This window comes from Solanum tuberosum, unplaced genomic scaffold, assembly GCF_000226075.1.
Source record: "Solanum tuberosum cultivar DM 1-3 516 R44 unplaced genomic scaffold, SolTub_3.0 scf00073, whole genome shotgun sequence".
NCBI lineage: Eukaryota > Viridiplantae > Streptophyta > Magnoliopsida > Solanales > Solanaceae > Solanum > Solanum tuberosum.
Window position 1 is genome coordinate 789,911 of NW_006239002.1, and position 20,405 is coordinate 810,315.

The 20,405-nt window shown below is 36.2% G+C and overlaps 3 protein-coding genes and 1 pseudogene across 3 annotated transcripts; all 4 read right to left on the minus strand.

Annotated features, from left to right (window-relative positions):
- Window positions 1-6,775: 6,775 nt before the first annotated feature.
- On the minus strand, window positions 6,776-9,756 carry LOC107060364 (scopoletin glucosyltransferase-like). The gene is made up of 3 exons (XM_015308212.1): window positions 9,739-9,756; window positions 9,477-9,696; window positions 6,776-8,281 (listed from the first exon to the last, which is right to left on the minus strand). The coding sequence occupies exons 1-3, from the start codon at window positions 9,754-9,756 to the stop codon at window positions 6,873-6,875; spliced, it is 1,647 nt and encodes a 548-aa protein (XP_015163698.1). The 3' UTR covers window positions 6,776-6,872.
- Window positions 9,577-13,269, minus strand: LOC102601371 (uncharacterized). Its single transcript, XM_015308269.1, has 4 exons — window positions 13,088-13,269; window positions 10,812-11,239; window positions 10,369-10,569; window positions 9,577-10,101 (listed from the first exon to the last, which is right to left on the minus strand). The coding sequence occupies exons 2-4, from the start codon at window positions 10,821-10,823 to the stop codon at window positions 9,925-9,927; spliced, it is 390 nt and encodes a 129-aa protein (XP_015163755.1). The 5' UTR covers window positions 10,824-11,239; window positions 13,088-13,269; the 3' UTR covers window positions 9,577-9,924.
- A 238-nt stretch (window positions 13,270-13,507) lies between these two features.
- On the minus strand, window positions 13,508-15,606 carry LOC102601707 (cysteine proteinase RD21a-like; annotated as a pseudogene).
- Window positions 15,607-17,459: 1,853 nt separating this feature from the next.
- Window positions 17,460-19,294, minus strand: LOC102582507 (scopoletin glucosyltransferase-like). Its single transcript, XM_006346323.2, has one exon. It carries the CDS (start codon window positions 19,148-19,150, stop codon window positions 17,696-17,698), a length of 1,455 nt encoding a protein of 484 aa, XP_006346385.1. The 5' UTR covers window positions 19,151-19,294; the 3' UTR covers window positions 17,460-17,695.
- Window positions 19,295-20,405: the final 1,111 nt, after the last annotated feature.

Sequence of the window (20,405 nt, forward strand, 5' to 3'; positions counted from 1 at the left end):
TAATAGAGAGGTGAATTGTATATGTATATTGGTTAGATAATTGTATATTATACATATGTATTTATATATATGACAAGCGAGATTGGGAGAGGGAAGAGAGAGGCAAGCGAGAGAGGGCAGCGAGTGCGAGAGAAGTGAATTGTATATGTATATTGGTTAGATAATTGTATATTATACATATGCATTTGTATATATGGCAAGCGAGATTGGGAGATGGAGGACACAGACGAGCAAGATTGTGAGAGGGAGGAGAGGGCGAGCGAATACGAGAGAGGTGAATTGTATATGTATATCGGTTAGATAATTGTATATTATACATATGCATTTGTATATATGGCAAGCGAGATTGGGAGAGGGAGGAAACAGGCGAGCGAGTGCGAGAGAGGTGAATTGTATATGTATATCGGTTAGATAATTGTATATTATACATATGCATTTGTATATATGGCAAGCGAGATTGGGAGACGGAGGAGACAGGCGAGCGAGATTGAGAGAGGGAAGAGACAGGCGAGCGAGATTGGGAGAGGGAAGAGACAGGCGAGCGAAATTGGGAGAGGGATGAGACAGGGGAGCGAGTGTGAGAGAGGTGAATTATATATGTTTATCGATTAGATAATTATATATTATACATATGCATTTGTATATATGGCAAGCAAGATTGAGAAAGGAGGAGAGAGGCGAGCGAGAGTGGGAGAGAGATGAATTGTATATGTATATCAGTTAGTTAATTGTATATTATAAAAATGTATTTGTATATTATGGCGAATAAAACATATACAAACGTGACTAATTATACAAATTCAAAGTCAGCCCACGTAATTAATGTGTAATCACTACAAAAAATGAAATCAACTGGATATAAGAAATTAAGTATTCCAGTCTACAAGGAGCTAAGTCATCCGAATGACGTCGGCAGGAAGTCAAGGCTATCCAGCCCACACGGATCATAAGTCTAAGGCAATGCTAGCCTAACCTAAACTAAGGACATCATGCTTACGGTTAAAGATGAACAAGCATACAACACTTAGCATACAAGCGTACAATAGCATTTAGCATATAAGCATGCAACTCTACTAAATCGGTTAACAATGATACTATACCCAAAATATGGTCAATCGATCCTAACATGAGGTATCTAATCAAAATACGGTAGGAAACTAGTACCCACCACCAATTCACTCCAATCGACATGCTTTTACACAATTAAGCTCAATCTTAAAAGACAGGAAGTCGTAGCCTACCTTAAGGCCGATCACGCGCTCTCCAAATCACTTTTCTGGAGCTTTCACTATTCGAACGGCCTCGAAACGCTGCCCCGCTATCAAAAATAGAGTCACAACGTTAGTACGGTTGTTTAGACACCAAAATCACCACAAATGGAGATGTGTTAATTTTGGATTCAAAATGAGAATCGTGGGACCCGCACCGAACTGTGCGAATTTGACTTCGTCAAGAGACCCTAAATGGCACCCCAAACTTGTGTTCCATTTTGGAACACAATTCGGGGTTCAAAACACAGCAAAAACCAACAAGCAAGAAAACCACACTTTAATCAACTAAAAGAAAACCTACAACAGTCTAAACTCGAAATCTACAAGGATCTAATGGTGCCCAGCACTCCTTGAACACTCTACGATGAAGTCACGACATTTCTCAACACGAGGGACTTCGAATCACCCAAAACTGAGCTAAAATGAAAGAGATATGACCAAAACAAGAATACAAAAAACAAAGGCTAAAAAAAGGTACTGCAGTCAGGTTAATCGCAAAATTACCTCGAACTGCACCTACCCAATAACTTTCGAACACTCTACGGCAAAGCCACCAAAAATACGAAGCTCCCACACTTCGAATCGCCTAATTCGGATAAAAGATGAGAGAGTTATGAGGGTTTTAAGGTTTGGAAAATGTTGCTGTTTTTCTCCATTTATAGCAGATTTTCTGCAATTTTCTAAAAACTAAAAACTCCAACGGGGTGCTCCGCATTCGTTCAGAACCTCGTGCACACAAACGAGATATGCAACCATACCAAATTCGATATTCCGGACTCAATGACGCAGTCAAAATTTCCATACGACGTCATCTTGATAAAAAGTGGGTCCCACACCCAAATGTCATTTTAAGTCAAAAATCACAAAAGGGCTCGAAAAAATATCGAAAACCTTGGGACACAAAAGAAGGGTCAATTTAGACCAAACTCAACATTCCGGAGCTAACCGCACTGACGGAATTCTCATCCGAGCACGTTTACTCAGAATGTTGAATAAAGTCAAAACTTAGGCTTAAACTTAAAGTTAAAACGCCTAATCGCACCAACTCACACTGAAATCTCGGGAGTCAAGCCGACCATGCTATTAGCCTAAAATGACCCTTCCGGAGACTGATGGAATCGTCAGAATTGGATTCCGATATCATCTCTTGAACTTTTAATCGACAATGATCGTTCAAGGTTCATAAGCTCTAAAACACAAAAACTCGCACTAAGACCAAACGAACGACCAGGTGACGAACTGTCAGTCCCAGCAAGTCATAAATGACTTGGGGTCGCTACAGGAACGCTCTAAGCGACACACAGAAGGCAAGACACAGAAATGACCAGGAGGGTCATTACAACTCATCAGTCATGACCCGAGTCTACACCCTAGACGTGGCCGGCACTCAAGAACAATTACTGGTCCCCAAGCGAACCCTCATCCTGGTTGACTGCAAGCGGAAGACTAACTTAAGCATGCAAAAGCTTAAAACTGAAATAAAATTCAATCAAAATCAAGTTTACAAAACTTTAACTCAAATGAACAACTTAGAATAAAATAATATATTCAATTCGCCATAAAATAGGCAACTTAAGTCTTTAAAACATTTAATAAAATAAATGGATAAATAATACAGAATTCTCAACTATACTGACTATATATGAATCATCTACCTGATAAAGATGGAAGTCGGGACAAGACCCACGACATCCTGACTAAACTGAAAAATGAATGAAATCCTCCGAAAACAAGGAGGCTCACCATAGCTAACTCGAACTTCCGAATGTATCAACGAAGCTCATGTTGATCACCCTGAATACCTGTGTCTGCATCATGAGAAGATGCAGGCCAAATGGCTCAGTACGTGGAATGTACGAGCATGTAAGAGGAATTCTAAAGCATAAACATAATCTTGAAACTTGATAAAAAGGAAACATACTTACCTCTTCTCAAACTTACTCAACTCAAGATATACTCAAGGATACTCAAAACTACTCAAACTTACTCGACTCAGAATTTCTCAAGGATAAGATACTTTACTCAAAGATATGATACTCAACTCAAAGATATGATATTCGACTCTGGGTACTCAACTCTGGATACTCAACTCAATATGACTGAACTCATTTCAATATAAAGCAATTTAAAACAAGTGCAATATAAAGAAACAAACGGTTTAAAACATGGTTTTTCAACTCTGTGTATTTCTAAATACAGTGATAACTCTATATGTATGAAACGATACAATATGAACTCTGAGATGTATGTAAAAATACAAAATAAACTGATGTACATAAAATACAATAACTTCTGTGGGAGTTTCTCTAACCGACAACAATCACATAAGAGCTATTGTGATGATACATCGATCTTCCTCACGCTACCAGCGCATCCTATACCCGGTCAAAGGTATAGGACCTGAACTATTAAGTGGATTCACTAGTCTATTGTGAAAAAGATTCATCTAAAAAGTATGACCATTTTCTACCCATGGTTTATGGGGGTTGTGAGTTGTCTGAACTCTCACCCATATCGGTGCTCAATATTACTCCCAAAAATATACTAGCTCTTATGTTTTAAAAACATACTTCTTTCTGCTGATTTAAGATAATTGCTCAAAAACTTAGCTCAAAGGCTATCTTGGAAATCTCAGTTTCCTCTTTTGCTTCATTTAGAAAGCAATTACTCTTTTCTGAAAACTTTCCTGAAGGGCCTTTGGAAATCTCAGTTTCCGTTCTTATTTAAATATGAAAACATTTATAAACTCTTTGGGAATACTTAGTCCCCATATACTTTTGAAGAAAAAGACTTCAAACTTTACTCTTTACTCTTTACTGAACTCAAAACTTTAAGTCTTAAAACAAAGTTTAAACATTTGTAAAAATACTTCTTAAGATATGGTTCATGCCGAATTATGGATATGAACGACTCAATGCAAGGTTTTCAATAACCATAGATAGAACTTAATACTTGGAACTCAAGAACTTCAATGATACTACTCATTTCAAGATTTTTTGACTTATAGTGTTCATACAGAATTATGGGCATGAAATATTCAACTCAAGTACTCAAAGATGCTTCTCAAAAGGGATTAGGAACTCAACACTTAAAGGCTTAGAACTTAAAGATACCACTTCTCTGAAAGATGCTCAACTTACGAAGTTCATGCGAAATTATGGCATGAAACAACTCGACTCGATGATCTACATAACTATATGGAACTCATGTATACGACTCTTCTTATTCTCTAACTTACTTCCTCAAAACTTAGTTCAAATCGATACTTGATCTCAAAGGATTCACAATTGAACTCAAAGGCTTTCTTGAACTCTAATTTTAACTCTCTCTTGAATGTGAATTATGAATTCAAGGTTATTATCATGTTAGGAATGATTTTAGGTGTTTAGAAGTAGCTTAGAGTAGTTAGAATCGAAAATGAGTGAAGGTGCACTTTAAACAAACTCAAACGGGGCAACCGACGACAAACTGGATGGGGCAGGCGACCCTGGCGCTATGGGTGGCGTGGGGTGCCAGCCCCTAAACTTCAGAGGAGGGTTTGGGGCGCTCTGCCAGGCGCATCGCGCCAAGCCCCAACCCAGAAAACTTCGATGACTTTGTTTGCTCGTTTTCTCACCCTAACTCGCCTAGAATCGAACGGTTTCTTCCCCAATTACTTAACATAAGTACACTCTAATCTACTCAATACATCCCTTAAAACACTCACTTTGATCTCAAGAAATCATCCAAAATCCAACACAACAAGATTTAGAATGAACTTCAAGAACTCTAATCTTCCAACTTCAAGAATGAAATTTCGCTGAAAATAATATGATTGGCGTGTGGGTGAACAAACCCAACTCTAGAGAAGCTTACATACCTCTTAGGGATTAAACCCATGGCAAAAATCCGTCTTCTTTTCTCTTCTTGAACTCCCACCTAAAACCCTAGGCTAATTTTAGGATTATAAAACTGAACGCAACAAAACGCAAGACTCTCGACGAATGCTTTGATCATCTCCTATTTTCTCCTTTTTTTCTCTTCTTTTCTCTTCTTGAACTCCCACCTAAACCCTAGGCTAATTTTAGGATTATAAAACTGAACCTAATAGTATTAGACCCTTAAAACCTTACTAAAAAATAAATTAAATCTGATTGGGTAAGGAAAAGACCAAAATACCCCTTACTATTTTCGGCTAACTTTCCTTAACTGGACAACCTAACTTCAAAATGTCATATCTCACTCATCCGAACTCGAAACTTAGCAAACTTGGTGGCGTTGGAAAGATAATTCAAAGATATTTCCTACGGTATCTTGTAGCACACCTAAATCATCAAGTGCTAGGAGTTATGATCGTTTGAAGTCGACCCAAAACTCATACTTAGCTTAACTTGCAAAATTTCAGATTTTGCTATTTCCAATTTAGTTCTTTTTGGAACTCGAGGTGCTATATCTAGTGGCCTTAAAACTTATGAAATTTTAAATTCCTTAATAAAATCCTACTCACAACGAAGGACGGTTCGAGTCTTAGCTCAAATTTTTTTCTGGGGTGTTACAGGAGCCATCATAGGCAGAAAGTATATGTGAAGTTGATCACTTCTTTTATCCATGGTAGCCAGGGAATAGATAAGAAAAAACAGTTGATGAACTAAAAAAGAACAGGAGATAAAAGAAAGTAGAAGGTGTTGTATATCTATTCGTCTTTGCTCGTCATGGTTTTATAGATAAACAAGGATTCTGATTTTGCTAATGACTTCATGGGAGCATTACTTTTCTATGGTAGATAAGGTGCCATTGCTGACTTTTTGTACTTTGAAAATTCAAATTTGAGTTCAAGACAAGTAAACTAGACCTGTTGTTATCATATTTTTATGTCTAGGATTTGTTTCTCTATGTTTTCGTCAAAAAAAAAATACAAACTTCTAAACTCTCAAGGAAATCAAACTATACCTGTTTGGCCATAGATTTCCCAAGTAATATTTGGAGAAAAAGTTGGCAAATAGTGTTTGTCCATACAATTTTTCATTATTTGGCAAATAATATTAGCAAATATCCAAATACTAGCCTTTTCTAGTATTTGGGCCAAATCTCATTATTTGGGATCTTTTGAATATTGAAATTTTACACCAAACTTTTATTTTTTACAAAAACACCCTCTATAGTAGTTGTTTGCATTGTATTACATTTTTTTTTTACGTGAATACCAAAGTATTCAATGAATATGAAAGTAATGATATAGTTGTTGATGAAAATGATGAACAATCGACTCAAGATAATAAAGTCATGTGCTTTGTCTACTTCACGATGTATGGAATGATGCTTGTTACACTCACTCCAAACTACCACATTGCTCCAGTGTCATAGACACTACTTGTCATTTGTTGCAACGAAGATCCAATTGACTTGTAATACAAACTTATGGTTAGTTTTGATCGTTTTTAAAACTTATGGGTATAAATCATATTTTTCTACAAAAGTGAAATATGTTTTCCAAATATTATGGCCAAACACACCCAAATTTTCACCCAAATAATATTTGTCAATCTATGGCCAAACGCTAGCATTATATAGCAAAGAAAGTCCAAATTGTCTTAACACATAAATGATGTAACAATAATACATTTAAACAAATTCCCATGAGTTGGAGTTGCTCTTCCCCATCCTCAATTCTTCTAGTAAGGAAATCAAGCTATTGTCAGATGATCCGCCTTTCTCTACAGCCATTTTAGCCGAATTTCCTAAAGCATCGGCACGGCCTCGCATCTCCTCTGCTTCCGGACCAACCATTAGTTTGGTCACTGCTCTTTGTATGTTTTCCCTGTTAATTGGGACTCTGCTGTCTGTTCTTTGAGACCAAGCCTGAACACCTACTGGTACTCCTATCTTTAATATCTCTACTAGTAGCTTTTCATTAAAAAATTGCTCAACTGATAGCGGCCATGTGACCATTGGCACTCCGGCACTTACTCCTTCGAGCAATGAGTTCCATCCACAATGAGTCACGAAACCTCCAGTAGCTTCATGATCAAGGATAAGCACCTGAGGTGCCCATCCTTTTATTATCAAACCTCGTCCGTTCAGCTTTTCTTCAAATCCTTCTGGCATCCACTCTTCATTTGTTGTATTTTGCCTCACCACCCATATAAATTGTTGGTCTGATGCTTCGAGAGCGGTTGCTATCTCAAACAACTGATCTGATGAAAAGATGGACATGCTTCCGAAACATATATAAATGACTGATTTTGGTTCCTTGGTATTGAGCCAATCCAAACACTTTTGCTCAGAAAGGGAACTGTCTTGGCCTCTTTGTGATTTATCTTCATTGTCTTTATTGCAGAGCGAAACAGGACCAACGTTCCACACTTTTCTCCCTACTACTTCCCTGAAGTATTGAACATAATTTGGTTCTAGCTCATAAAAGCTGTTTACAATAGCTCCATAACTAGTCGTTTCTGCTCGCATAAAATCTTTAACTATTGGAGTCATTGGGGTTTCTTTTTCATCCTTCAAGTGTTCTGAAAGCTTTTGTCTTGACATCTTTATTGTGTCAGGAAGGCCAGGGATGATAAACTCTTCCGTCTCGGATTCAACCTTCAAATGAGGTTTGTGTTCCATCAAACAGTGATAAGCACACATGGGAAGTAAACCAGTGCCATTAAAAGCTAGTCTTGGAATTCCCAACTTGGTTGCAACATCAACAGCCCATGGGAATAAAGTTCCTGCTATTAGACAATCTGGATGATCTTCCTCCATGAACTTTTCAACTGGCTGTTGAAACAAGTACAAGGCTTTGATGAATTTTAGACTCATTTCTGAACTAGTAGTAGAAGCTAAGTTTTCACAGCCCTCTGGCAATCCAGCTTCTTTACAAGGGAATTCAGTTGTCCGGATGATAATATCACTGCCAAGCTCTCTGTCTTTTTGGATTGTTTTTGAGAATTTAGTCGCGTTGAGAGGAGTCGTGATGATTGTTGCCTTCACACCATGCCTGGAAAATTGCCTGGCCATGTCTACAATTAAATATGAGTGATCTGCAAGAAAAGTAAAATTTCTAAAGTTTATATGATTTTTTTTATGTCTAGATGGGATTGATTGGCTTATTTTTCTAGTCGTCATGTGCAATTAGTTTCCAATGTTTTCTTCTTTCTGTCTGGCTGAGGTTTTATAGAGTACTGTTAGGTTTGAATTGTTTAATATAGTTGACTTGTTGCACAGACTTGATTGGATCAAATTAGACATTGTAAAATCATTTTACCAAACACACCATTTCCACTCGCAGAAAATCACGTTGGGAGCGCCATCCTAAATGGCCTCTACAATACGCAATTCGAATTTAGTTGAAGCTCCAATGCAAGCTCCAGACATCGAACGATTTTTTTTTATAAAAAAACTCGTTCCCTCCATGCACCAAACTATTTTAATTTATCATAATTAAGTATATATATATACTGGGGGTTTACACAAATCATGATTATGCTGAAGTAATAGAATTTTTTATAACACGATGGAAATTGGAAAAGTTTGAGGGGTTGACAGGTGAGGCGAGGCGTGCACAAGATTTTTGGAAGAGGCTCCTCTCCAGTGATGATCTCTCCAGTTCTCCCCAGTGCTATTTCATATAATTGACACGTGTCCATTTAATTTTTAATGGACCAGATTAATTTTCTTGACCAAATATCATTAACCATGGTTATTAGTAATTCTCTCTCCTTTCATTCCTTTCTCAACCACCAAAGAAACACTTCTTCCCCCTCCAAAAACTCTCCGAAAAACAGAGCAATCAAACAATTGAAAATTAAAATTACATCAATATTTTAATGTTTTACACTTACATATGAACAACTAGGGAGAGTCTCAAAAAGAGAAAGACTGAAATGGAGTGATTAGACCCCAATTAAAGATTACAGTTATAAATACCACGAGAAAAGAAGACCCAAAAAATAAATGGAAAATTTCACCAGGAAAAAAAAAGTTTATGAAAAAATATTTTCCTACCCATTTTTCGTGCCCTTTCCAGATCCTTTAGTTGGCTTTTGCAGAAACTCCAAATTGAAAAAATTAATGTTACGAAGAAGACAACAAAGTTTTGTGGATATGGATAATGCCACATCCTTCAAATGGAGTATATGGGCGAATGTCATCGTCTATTTTTTCCTTGCCCTTATCACTGGATCCAAAGGTATTCACATAAGGAGACTGCAAAAATCTTTGAAGGCATTCTGTTACGTGGAGCTGGAGTCTTTGTATCAAAATTGTGTGCAGACTCCTTGACTGGAAGTTGGGTGGGTAGCTGGCTGTCAGATAGAAAATCACTATTGTTGGTTAGCTGTAGAGGAATGATTACACTCAGTGGTGCGACATTAATTGGCTCGTTTGGAAGTTTGTAGACAATTGCATCTATGACTGCTTCAGTGCTAGATGAAATAGAAGCCGATGTGGTAGAATCCTACATGATATCAGGGAATTATAACAAAATATTACAATTTACATACGCAACTGTTGACATTTTTCAGTAAACAATTTAGAATCAGACCGATGTATCAACAATTATTGGATTTGAAGCATGTTTTTCGAAGTCTTGTTGAATTGTATTAGCAACATCTTCATCACCGCTTAATACTTTTGTGTGTAATTGGGGGTCTTCATTTCCTGCATCCTCCTAATAAACAGAATATTACACAACATTTTGATTTTTTTTCAAAAATAATTGATTATAACAATTCAAAAACTCTTTACTTACCAGTTCTTTATTATGAACAATCTCTTCTATCGGAACATGACTATGGTGTGCTGTGGGTATAACATCTGTTGAATCTCTCATTGCATGTTCCTTAATGGATGTCTCATCATTCTGTGTTTGTATATTAGTATATAAGGAAATATATCATAAAGTATTTGTTAATGGTGATTCATAAAAAAAATATAGTATCAACTAAGATTTTAGTGAATAATATACAGTCAATGATACACAAAAAGGCAACGTTTATTTCATTATATGAATTAAAATTACTAAAGTATCAATCTTATTAAATGATACATTGTTAATAATTTTAATCGAATTAACTAATGATTAAAAGACATTAAGTTATATAATTAAATTGAAGTATCAAATACATACCTTTGCAACATTTTCTTCGATAACATGTCGTTTTTCAACCTCCACAGCAGATGCATCAACATCATGATCAACAGTTGCAAAATCCATTTGTATGGGTGAAATGGTTTGTTGGAAGAATTGATCAGAAGTGGATTGTGGATCAACATTACCTTTGTCTACTGAATCATCCACTATATGTGGCATAGAAATGCCACCATTGTCCTTCATGTTCCAAAAAATCAGTATAACACAAAACTGAAAAGGGAAGCTAAAAAATAAAAATACTACCTTATCACTTTTGTTATCTTTCGCGCCAACTGCTTTCATCAACTCAGAATGATTTTTTATTAATTAACGCCTCAAGAGCTCCAATTTTTTTGTCAACTTAGATTCAAATTAAGCATATTAAGTGGAATTAACAATAAACATGAAAATGTTTAAATGACATAATTATGTTTACTTACATTAGACTTCATGTGACCCTTCAGTTCCTCAAGTCCTGCATTGTCCGAAATTGTTCTTCGAAAACTGTATTATGAGGAACACCAGATACATTATCGACTTGTGGTGGTTGTGAATCCGGAGTTTGAAATGGCTGATTCGGTTGCTCATCTGGTTGTGTGGCTTTGGGCACATTATTTTTTGTTGGATGTGCAACCTTTCTTCTCTTGGGGGGGTGGGGTGGATCCTTGGTAGAAATTCATATGGATCTCCTTAACAGTTGCTCCGGAGGTTTTGATGAAAACTCTTCAAATCCAGGAACCTCATCTGGTTGCACCTTCTCATGATTAACATTTGATGTGGATGGTTGAGTTGGAGGTACATAACTGTTATTTGGTAAATCAAGTGATCTGATTTCCTCTTGAGTTGACTGAACGTTAGAACAATCATTCTATAGAAACAAAAAATAAAACATCATGAGAACCAGTTAAATAATGTATCGCAAATAAAAAAATAAAGTAAAAAAGGTTGTTATGTACTAATTACCTCAGTCAAGATGTTTTCCATAAACATCTTAAATTTAGGCTTTGAACCCACAACTTTCCAATTGCATACCCTTAGTATACCATTTCCTTCTTTAACAGCTATCTCGTTATGTATTACAGATGCACATTCATTTACCCAGATATTAAGTGCGTATGGAAATCCATTCAAGCGATACATTTGTTTGTTAGGTTTGTACTCTTTCCTAAATGATTTCATTAACTTTGTGAAGGCAAGTTGTCCCCACGGAAACTGTTGATAGCTGTCATATTCTATCATTAAGAAATCTTCAATAGGAATTGGTGCATCACCAAGTTGTGAGAATACAAAGGTATGAATGAAATACAATATAGTCATCTGAAGGGCAATCATCAGTGTTGTCCCAACCACCCATATCAAAACGATCTACCAGTTATTCTTTGTTTACATTATAATTTGGACCAGGAAAGTGTTAGGGTTTTGCCCTGATTTTCTTATCATAATTTAAAGATTTATTTTTCCTTAAAGAAAAACAAAACATTACCATAAATGTTTTTACTTTTCTTGAAAGGAAAATATAATATTATTTTATATTTGGTTTATTCTCTCCTTTTAGGACTCCTTTTCTAGTAGGAACGGTTTTAGGACTCTATAAATATAAGTTTGTTTCTTCTAACACAATAACAATAACATCCACAATGTAGTCGTTTAAGAGTCTTGTTTATGGGGAGATTTATTCTCTCTAAAGTTTCAATGTTTTTCTTTATATTAGTTTTGATATAATAATATTTTGATTTTTAGTATAAGTTTTTTGTTAGCTGATTTATCAACTATATGATTTGCAAATTGTAAACTTCCGCATAACGCCCTAATCACCCTTCAGAACCCAACAGAAAGTATCTTTTAACCAGCCTACTAGTTTTTGAATCCGAATATGTAAAACCTTTAATATTTTCGGTACACTTCAGACCAGTAATAATAGCAAATTCTCTGATACTAAATTGCAATACATTTCCTTTGGCATGACGAATATGTATTTCTTTGTCTAAATTGTCATGCTCAACCTCTAGAAGATATAAACACTTGGTAATTTGTCCTTGGTAGTGGCACTTGGGGATATTAAGGTATTGGCCAAATATAGTAACCTTAAATAATTTCATACCTTCATCGTTTATTGACAATACTAAGTTTTCATTAAAATTTGAGTTGTAAATAGGACCAAACTTTAGGGGTTGCTTTGGAATATGTTTAATTACATATTTCATATTCTGCAATTTCATAAACATAAATGATGTTGATCAATCACTAAACCGATAAATGATGCATACAGAACTAAAAGGGAAAGGCCATATATTGATTCAAAATATTATGTTTAAGATCATTTTATACTACATAATAACAATACATGACTAATACACAAAATCATATAACTTCTGTATATACACCGACTTATATTTAAATATGATACAAAATGTTAACTACCAGATCTATTATATTATGTTTACGTATCATTCATGTGAATATCTATGAATATGATACATTGTACAACAAACAACCTACATATCATACTGTGAATTGAACGCCTATCTTAGATACAGTTCTCAACACAAAAAAATTGACAAAAAATAGTCTTTCATCTACAAATGTAAAAGTTATACTCAATACCAACATTTGATAAAACAATCAGTGTTTCTGGGTAACAACTCCAGATTTCAATATATACAATAAAACTTTATTGTTCAACAATGTCTAAATTAAAAGCAAAAGAAATGCATACCATGGGTAGTGTTGGTCGAGAAATGGGTGGGGGCAACCGTTCTATCCCTCTTCTTTTGAGTTTTTGCACCCTTTGCTTTAGATGATGCCCCCACTTCCTTTTTCGATTTTCTCTTCATAGAAGTTTGATTTGCCATTAATGCCGGTGCATGCAAACTTTTAGACCTCTGTTCTGCCCAGTTGGGGTCTCTGAATCAAATTTTGATCATTGTTAGGTGTTATTATTTGGGAAATCCCAATATTAAAAGACGGATGATCCATTTTGACAACTGATCCAAAATCGATTGAAACACAAAAATTAATTTTGAAAGAAAAATGAAAAAGATGATAATACCTATTTTGAACTTTGGACGGTTGAATAGAGATAGAATCATTTGAAAATCAAATTGCTTTGAATTCGATAACTGATTTGGTAGTGGGGAAAGATTAGAGGCGAGATTTTGGGGATGAGAAAGGTGGGTTTTGGGTTCTTTCAAAATAACGTATCCGGAATAGAGGGTTTGGGGAAAAATAGGGATTTTTGAATTTTTATGAAAGAGTAGGGATTAAACGAGAATATATAAACATATGTAGTGTAGTTTAGTAATTTTGCCAAAAAAACAAACGCCTATTTTGGGAAGGAAGGAGTAAAATCTTACCATTTGACAAGTGCCTGCATTAACATCACAGACAGGATAATCATGTGGACAGCAATTGTTGTTGTCATCACAGCAGGTAGCAGACTCATAAGGACAACATCCCCAGCAAAAACAGTAGCCGCCATACTTATAAATGCAGCAGCAAGTAGTGCCCTCGGTGCAGCTATAGTACTTATCGCAAACGGTTGATGGTGCTACAGGATTAGGAGGAGATGGACCGGGATTAGAAGGACTTGCGCCATTCTTAAGAGTGTAAGAGGGCTCCATTGCAATTCCACACTTTCCACTAGTGCTATTAGCTAAATTGCGCTCGAGCCTAATGTATCCACTTTCCCCCCAGTTAGGACCCCATGAATTCCTCACAATCCAATAATCTGAACCATTATCTGTTCCGTAACCAACTGCAACTACACCATGGTCTAGTTGTGTTCCTCAGTATCCAGTGAAAACATCTTCATGATTTGAAAAGGAAAAGAAAGTGTAAATGAGTATGGTAGTTTTTTTTAGTAGAAAAAACAAGGCGTTAGAAGCCGTGATTGCAGATTAGGCATAAACTAGAATCGTAGGAACTAATCCAAAACTTAGAGTCAATGGGTTTAGGTACAGACAATACTAGACTTGATCCGACCACATACTAAAAGGGTACATTAAGAGAATTGTTCTCATACCGAAAAGTAATGCTGGAAAGCTCTGCCACCAGCATCAATAGCAACACTAACTGTTTGATTTGACAATGCCTTCATCAATGACTTCTCATCATTTATGGGAACAACTTCATATCCATCAATGGAGACAACCCGGGCATTTTTCTGAAAGACAAAATTGTTAGCAGACTATCAATACATGAGTAATATTTTGGATGTTTTCTAGAAAGTATGGTCTAACATACCCTGTTTGAATCACAAGTACCATATTTAGCACGGTAGGGATAGGCAGCCTCAGTGTCAATGCCACCGTTGTTTTTAATGAATTCAAAGGCGTAGTCCATGAGACCACCATTACAACCCTGGTTATAGCTCTTGTCACAATCAACAAGCTCTTGTTCAGAGAGGGAAATCAATTCACCGGTTACAAATTGATTTATTCCTTCAACAGCACCAACCGTCGAGAATGCCCAGCAACTCCCTTCATAAGAAAAATATACAACTTCAGTAGATATACATACGATATCTCACATGCTTAATCAACAAATTTATGAGCCAAGGTCAATCGAAAACAAATTATGTGTTTTCAAGTCTGTGTATATACTATCCTTTCCAAACCCCAATTATAACGGGTTTGCTGTTGACAAAATAGGTCAAACACAACATACAAATCAAAACTTTTGACCTAAATAAGACTCTTGTCAACACTCCATTGAAAGTAATCTTCCTCCAACAGAGAAAATACAAAAAAACTCACCGCATTGGCCTTAGTCTTTAACAGGGGCAACAGCGCCTTTCTGTCTCCATTCAACGGATTCCGGCAACTCTTCGCCGGACTTAAAAGCGTAACGTTCGCTTTTAGGGTTCTTCAACAGCCTCGTCTTTTTAGCGAACACGGCACAGTACTCATCGTTGGTAAGATCAGAAAATCGATTCAACCCAAGTTTATACGGTCTGGTCTCAGCGTTTTGCTCGTCGATGAATCTTAAATTATCCTTAAAAATCTCAAATCGTTTCTCCTTTTCTCCAATGGCATTGTAATTCTTTCCATGTTTAACAATCCAAGATTCATACAATCCGTTAACTTGATCGTCTGTATGATGATTTGTTGTCCCTAAATCTGCATGTTTTTCATCGTAACTGATGATGGACATGTCAAGAGCAGATGAAAGGACAAAAAATGTAAGAAGAAATAAGAACAAAGGCCTGAAAAAAGTCATATTTTTTTATTTTCTTTGTTTTAATCTTCTTCTTGGTTCCAGAAATTGATATGTTGGTCTCCTATTACTCCAGAGCAAATTGTTGCAGATCCCCCTCCAGCTCAGGAGAATCACATTTCTGAGCAGAGCACACCATCATAATTGAAGAAGTCCCAAAGAAGTCTTATGCTTCAATTGTCATGCATCTAAAGGAAAGTGCTGCAACTTTCTCCCCTCCTCCAGCACCTGCTCCTAGGAAGATTGTGCCTAAGAATGTTGAGCAAGTGAGACAACCTCTTGCACCAGTACCAGCTGATAGCCCTGTTTTAAGCTTAGACTTTGTTGATAATGTGAATAACCAAGAGGGAGAAGCTGATGGACACTCCATCTATATCAAAGGTCTACCTATGAGTGCCACCGCCACCATGCTTGAAGATGAGTTCAAGAAGTTTGGACCTATAAAGAATGGAGGCATTCAAGTCCGAAGTAACAGACAACAGGGATTTTGTTTTGGCTTTGTGGAATTTTAGGTGGAAATTGCTGTGCAAAAAGCAATTGAGGCTTCTCCAATTTTAATTGGTGGACGCCAAGCTGCCGTTGAAGAGAAGAAGTCTACCAGTTCTCGAGGTAACACTAGGGATTCAGGAATGATGGAGTACGTGGGCGAGGAAACTACAATGGAAGTTGGAGGGGCTATAATCGCGGTGATTTCAATGGAAGAAGTGAGTTCAACAACAGAGGAGGGTCATCCAACCGTGGAGGTGGTGATGGCTATCAGCGAAGTGACAACAATGGGCGAATGAATCGTGGTGGTGGTGGTATGGCAAATGGAACTGCCAAAAATATGACACCACGGATTTCAGCTACAGCTTGAGGAGAAGTAGTTTTGGGCAAATAAGTGAAGCTAATTTAGTAGTAATTCTTTTTTAATTTGAAATGGTTGGATGTGGGCAGTTAGGAAGTTTTGTCACTCTTGCTGCATATTGTGCCTTTCCCTAATTCTTGACGTTAATCGGTATAGAGGTTGGAGTAGCTTCTGTTTTTGTAGCAAAAATAAATAAATTGTGATTAATGAGTAAAAATGATTTTAAATATTGTGATTAATGGTGGAAATGTAAAGAGAAAATATATGAATTTGAGGATATTTGGGGTGTGTGTCTAAATACATAGAATTCATCTCCGTTGAAATAGGGAAAATACAAGTTTCGTGCTATTCGTGAATTGTGTGAACCTTTTAAATTATGAAAATCTTGACCATTCTTAATGTTGTTTGAATTGTAATTTGTAATTATCCAAAAGTTAATTTCTTTTATGATATTTTTCATTTTATAAGCAAGTACTTGTTTTGCTTTCAAATTCAAATCAGTTTTGCACGGTTTTCGAGTAGCTTATACGATTATCTTTCCCTGTTTTCAATTTCTTTGGTTAATTGATGATTTTACACGTCCAACCTACTATCGAGAATTTAAATTTAATGAATTATAGGTATATGATCTAATAGAAATAAAAATAATAATAGTATACTCATTGTAATTTTATAAAATAAAAAAAAAGAATATTGAGGGTGTAAAGACTTTGCCGTTGTTCCCTTTTCTTCTAGTGCACGTATTCCTTTCATAGTTGAACTGTCTCAACTCACTCTTTTTCCTTTTGTATACTTATTTTTTAAGTTCATATGCATTTTTAGTATGTTATGATCCTTTTTATTCAAGAGTTTCCAGAAAAGTATTTACCTTCCATTCAAGTTAGTAGTAAAACATATGTATGATTAATGTAAAACACAAGGTGCCAATAGGTATTTACCAAACATTCAATTACTTAACATCTCTCTTTTTATTGAATTATCCTGTTTGACACAACTTAATGGAATAATATAATAATATTCTACACAATTTTTTTTAAGGTTTATTTAACGATTATAACATTAATGATATAATTTGATGCCACCAATAAGCATTTGGTATGATATTTTTGCAACAATCATAGAACTGGTCTATGGACTATGCATAAGAACTCCTGCATACTGATAAAAGTGTAATTTGGTATACATAATTTGAAATTGATGTAAACGCGAAGATACAATATTTCTGTAGTGGTTTAGTTTCAGCAACATATGAAGAAATTCCCATCAGTTAGAGGTAATTTTCGCGTTCCTCAATTGTTCTAGTAAGGAAATCAAACTGTTGTGAGATGATCCACCTTTCTCCACAGCCCTTTTAGCCAATTCTCCTAAGGCAGCTGCACGGCCTCGCATCTCCTCAGCTTCCTGACCAACCATCACTTTGGTCACTGCTCTTTCTATGTCTTTCCTGTTTATTGGGACTGTGCTATCTGTTCTATTAGACCAAGCCTCAGAACCTACTGGAACTCCAATCTTTAATATCTCTACTAGTAGCTTTTCATTAAAAAATTGCTCAGCTGATAGCGGCCATGTGATCATTGGCACTCCGGCACTTACTCCTTCGAGCAATGAGTTCCATCCACAGTGAGTCACAAAACCTCCAATAGCTTCATGATCAAGGATTAGCACCTGAGGTGCCCATCCTTTTATTATCAAACCTCGTCCGTTCACGTTCAGCTTTTCCTCAAATCCTTCTGGTATCCACTCATTCTGCTCTTCGTTGATTGTATTCTGCGTCACCGCCCAGATAAACTGCTGGTTTGATGCTTCGAGAGCTATTGCTATCTCAAGCAACTGAGCTGATGAAAAGACTGCCATACTGCCGAAACATATGTAAATGACTGATTTTGGTTCCTTAGTATCGAGCCAATCCAAACACTTTTGCTCACAAAAGGAACTGTCTTGCCCTCTTTGTGATTTATCTTCATTGCAGAGCGAAATAGGACCAACGTGCCATACTTTTCTCCCTACTACTTCCCTGGAGTGTTTTACATAATTTGGTTCCATCTCATAAAAGCTGTTTACAATAACTCCATAACTAGTCGTTTCTGCTCGCATAATAGCTTTAACTATTGCAGTCACTGGGGTATCTTTTTCATCCATCAAGTGTTCTGAAAGCTTTTGTCTTGACATCTTTATTGTGTCAGGAAGGCCAGGGATGACAAACTCTTCCATCTCGGATTCAACATTCAAATGAGGTTTGTGTTCCATCAAACTATGTAAAGCACAAAGAGGGAAAAAACCAGAGCCATTAAAAGCTAGTGTTGGAATTTCCAGCTTGGTTGCAACATCAACAGCCCATGAAAATTGAGGGGCTGCTATTAGACAATCTGGATGGTCTTCCTCAAGGAACTGTTCAATTGGGTTTTGAAACAGCGATAGGCCCATGATGAAATTCAGATACATCAGTGTACTAGTAGTAGAAGCTATGTTTTCACAGCCCTCCGGCAATCCAGCTTCTTTGCAAGGAAACTTGACTGTACGGATGCTAATATCACTGCCCATCTCTCTGTCTCTTTGGATTGTTTTGGAGAATTTAGACGCGTTGAGAGGAGTCGTGATAATGGTTGCCTTCACTCCATGTCTAGCAAATTGCCTGGCTATATCTACTAGTGGTATCATGTGGCCAGGAGCCATCATAGGCAGAAAGTATATGTGAAGTTGATCGCTTCTTTTATCCATGGTAGCCAGGGAATAGATAAGAAAAAACAGCTGATGAACTAAAAAAGAACAGGAGATAAAAGAAAGTAGAAGGTGTTGTATATCTATTCGTCTTTGCTCGTCATGGTTTTATAGATAAACAAGGATTCTGATTTTGCTAATGACTTCATGGGGAGCATTACTTTTCTATGGTATACAAGGTGCCATTGCTGACTTTTTGTACTTTGAAAAATTCTAATTTGAGTTCAAGACAAGTTAACTAGACCTGTTGTTATCATTGCTGACTCTTTCCTACAATTAAATATGAGTGATGTGCAAGAAAAGTAAAAATTCTGTAGTTTATATGATTTTTTTATGTCTAGATGGGATTGATCTTTGGCTTATTTTTCTTCTTTCTGTCTGATTGAGGTTTTAGAGAGTGATGGGTTTGAATTGTTTATTAAAACTTGGACAGATGTATAGTTGACTTGATTGGATCAAATTAGACACTGTAAAATACTATAGTTGTACAGACTTTTTGTACATTGATTGATCTTTGGCTTATTTTTCTAGTCGTCAGGTGCAATCAGTTTCCAGTGATTTCTTCTTTCTGTCTGGCTGAGGATTTAGAGAGTACTGATAGGTTTGAATTGTTTAATATAGTTGACTTGTTGTACAGACTTGATTGGATCAAATTAGGAGTCAATTCCCTAAATGGTCATCCAAGTTTAGAGAATTTCCATGAAATATCATTTATATTTCATTTAGGACAAAAATATCACTCAACTATCACTATTTTCCTCAAAATATACTTGACACTTCAAAAGTCTTACTCTCTCATACTCCCTCCGTCCCTATTTACTTGTCCATATTTCCTTTTTTGGTTGTCCCTATTTAGTTGTCCATTTTGACAAATCAAGAAAGGACAACAAATTTTTTCCTATTATACCCTTATTTACACTTCTTGAAAATTGTAAAAGTGTATGTTGTTTCCCTCCAATTTATTTCACTTGAATTCAAATAAGTGATTGTAATTTTGAAGTGAAAAGTTGTCATAAGGGTAAAATTGTAACTTCACTGTGCTAATCATTGTTGCCTTAATCTGTGTGCCATTTCTAAAGTGGACAACTAAAAAGGGACGGAGGGAGTACTTAACAAAGCATACTAAACACGTGGTCAACAAAATTAAACGTGCTTACATTTCTTGCCTTGAGGTTAGATAGATATTTTCGTGGACCCCTTTGCTTTAACTATTTAGGCTTCTATACACTGTTTTTCTTTTATAATTTTCAAGAAG

Excerpts from the sequence above, each read along its gene's own strand:
- LOC107060364 (XM_015308212.1), bottom strand. Across the intron at positions 8,282-9,476 it reads TACAAAGACTCCAGCTCCAC|ATCACTCATATTTAATTGTA; the intron begins GTAACAGAATGC and ends CTTTTCTTGCAG.
- LOC102601371 (XM_015308269.1), bottom strand. Across the intron at positions 10,102-10,368 it reads TCGAAGAAAATGTTGCAAAG|AATGATGAGACATCCATTAA; the intron begins GTATGTATTTGA and ends ATACAAACACAG.
- LOC102582507 (XM_006346323.2), bottom strand. The coding sequence starts at position 19,150 with ATGGATAAAAGAAGCGATCAACTTCACATATACTTTCTGCCTATGATG.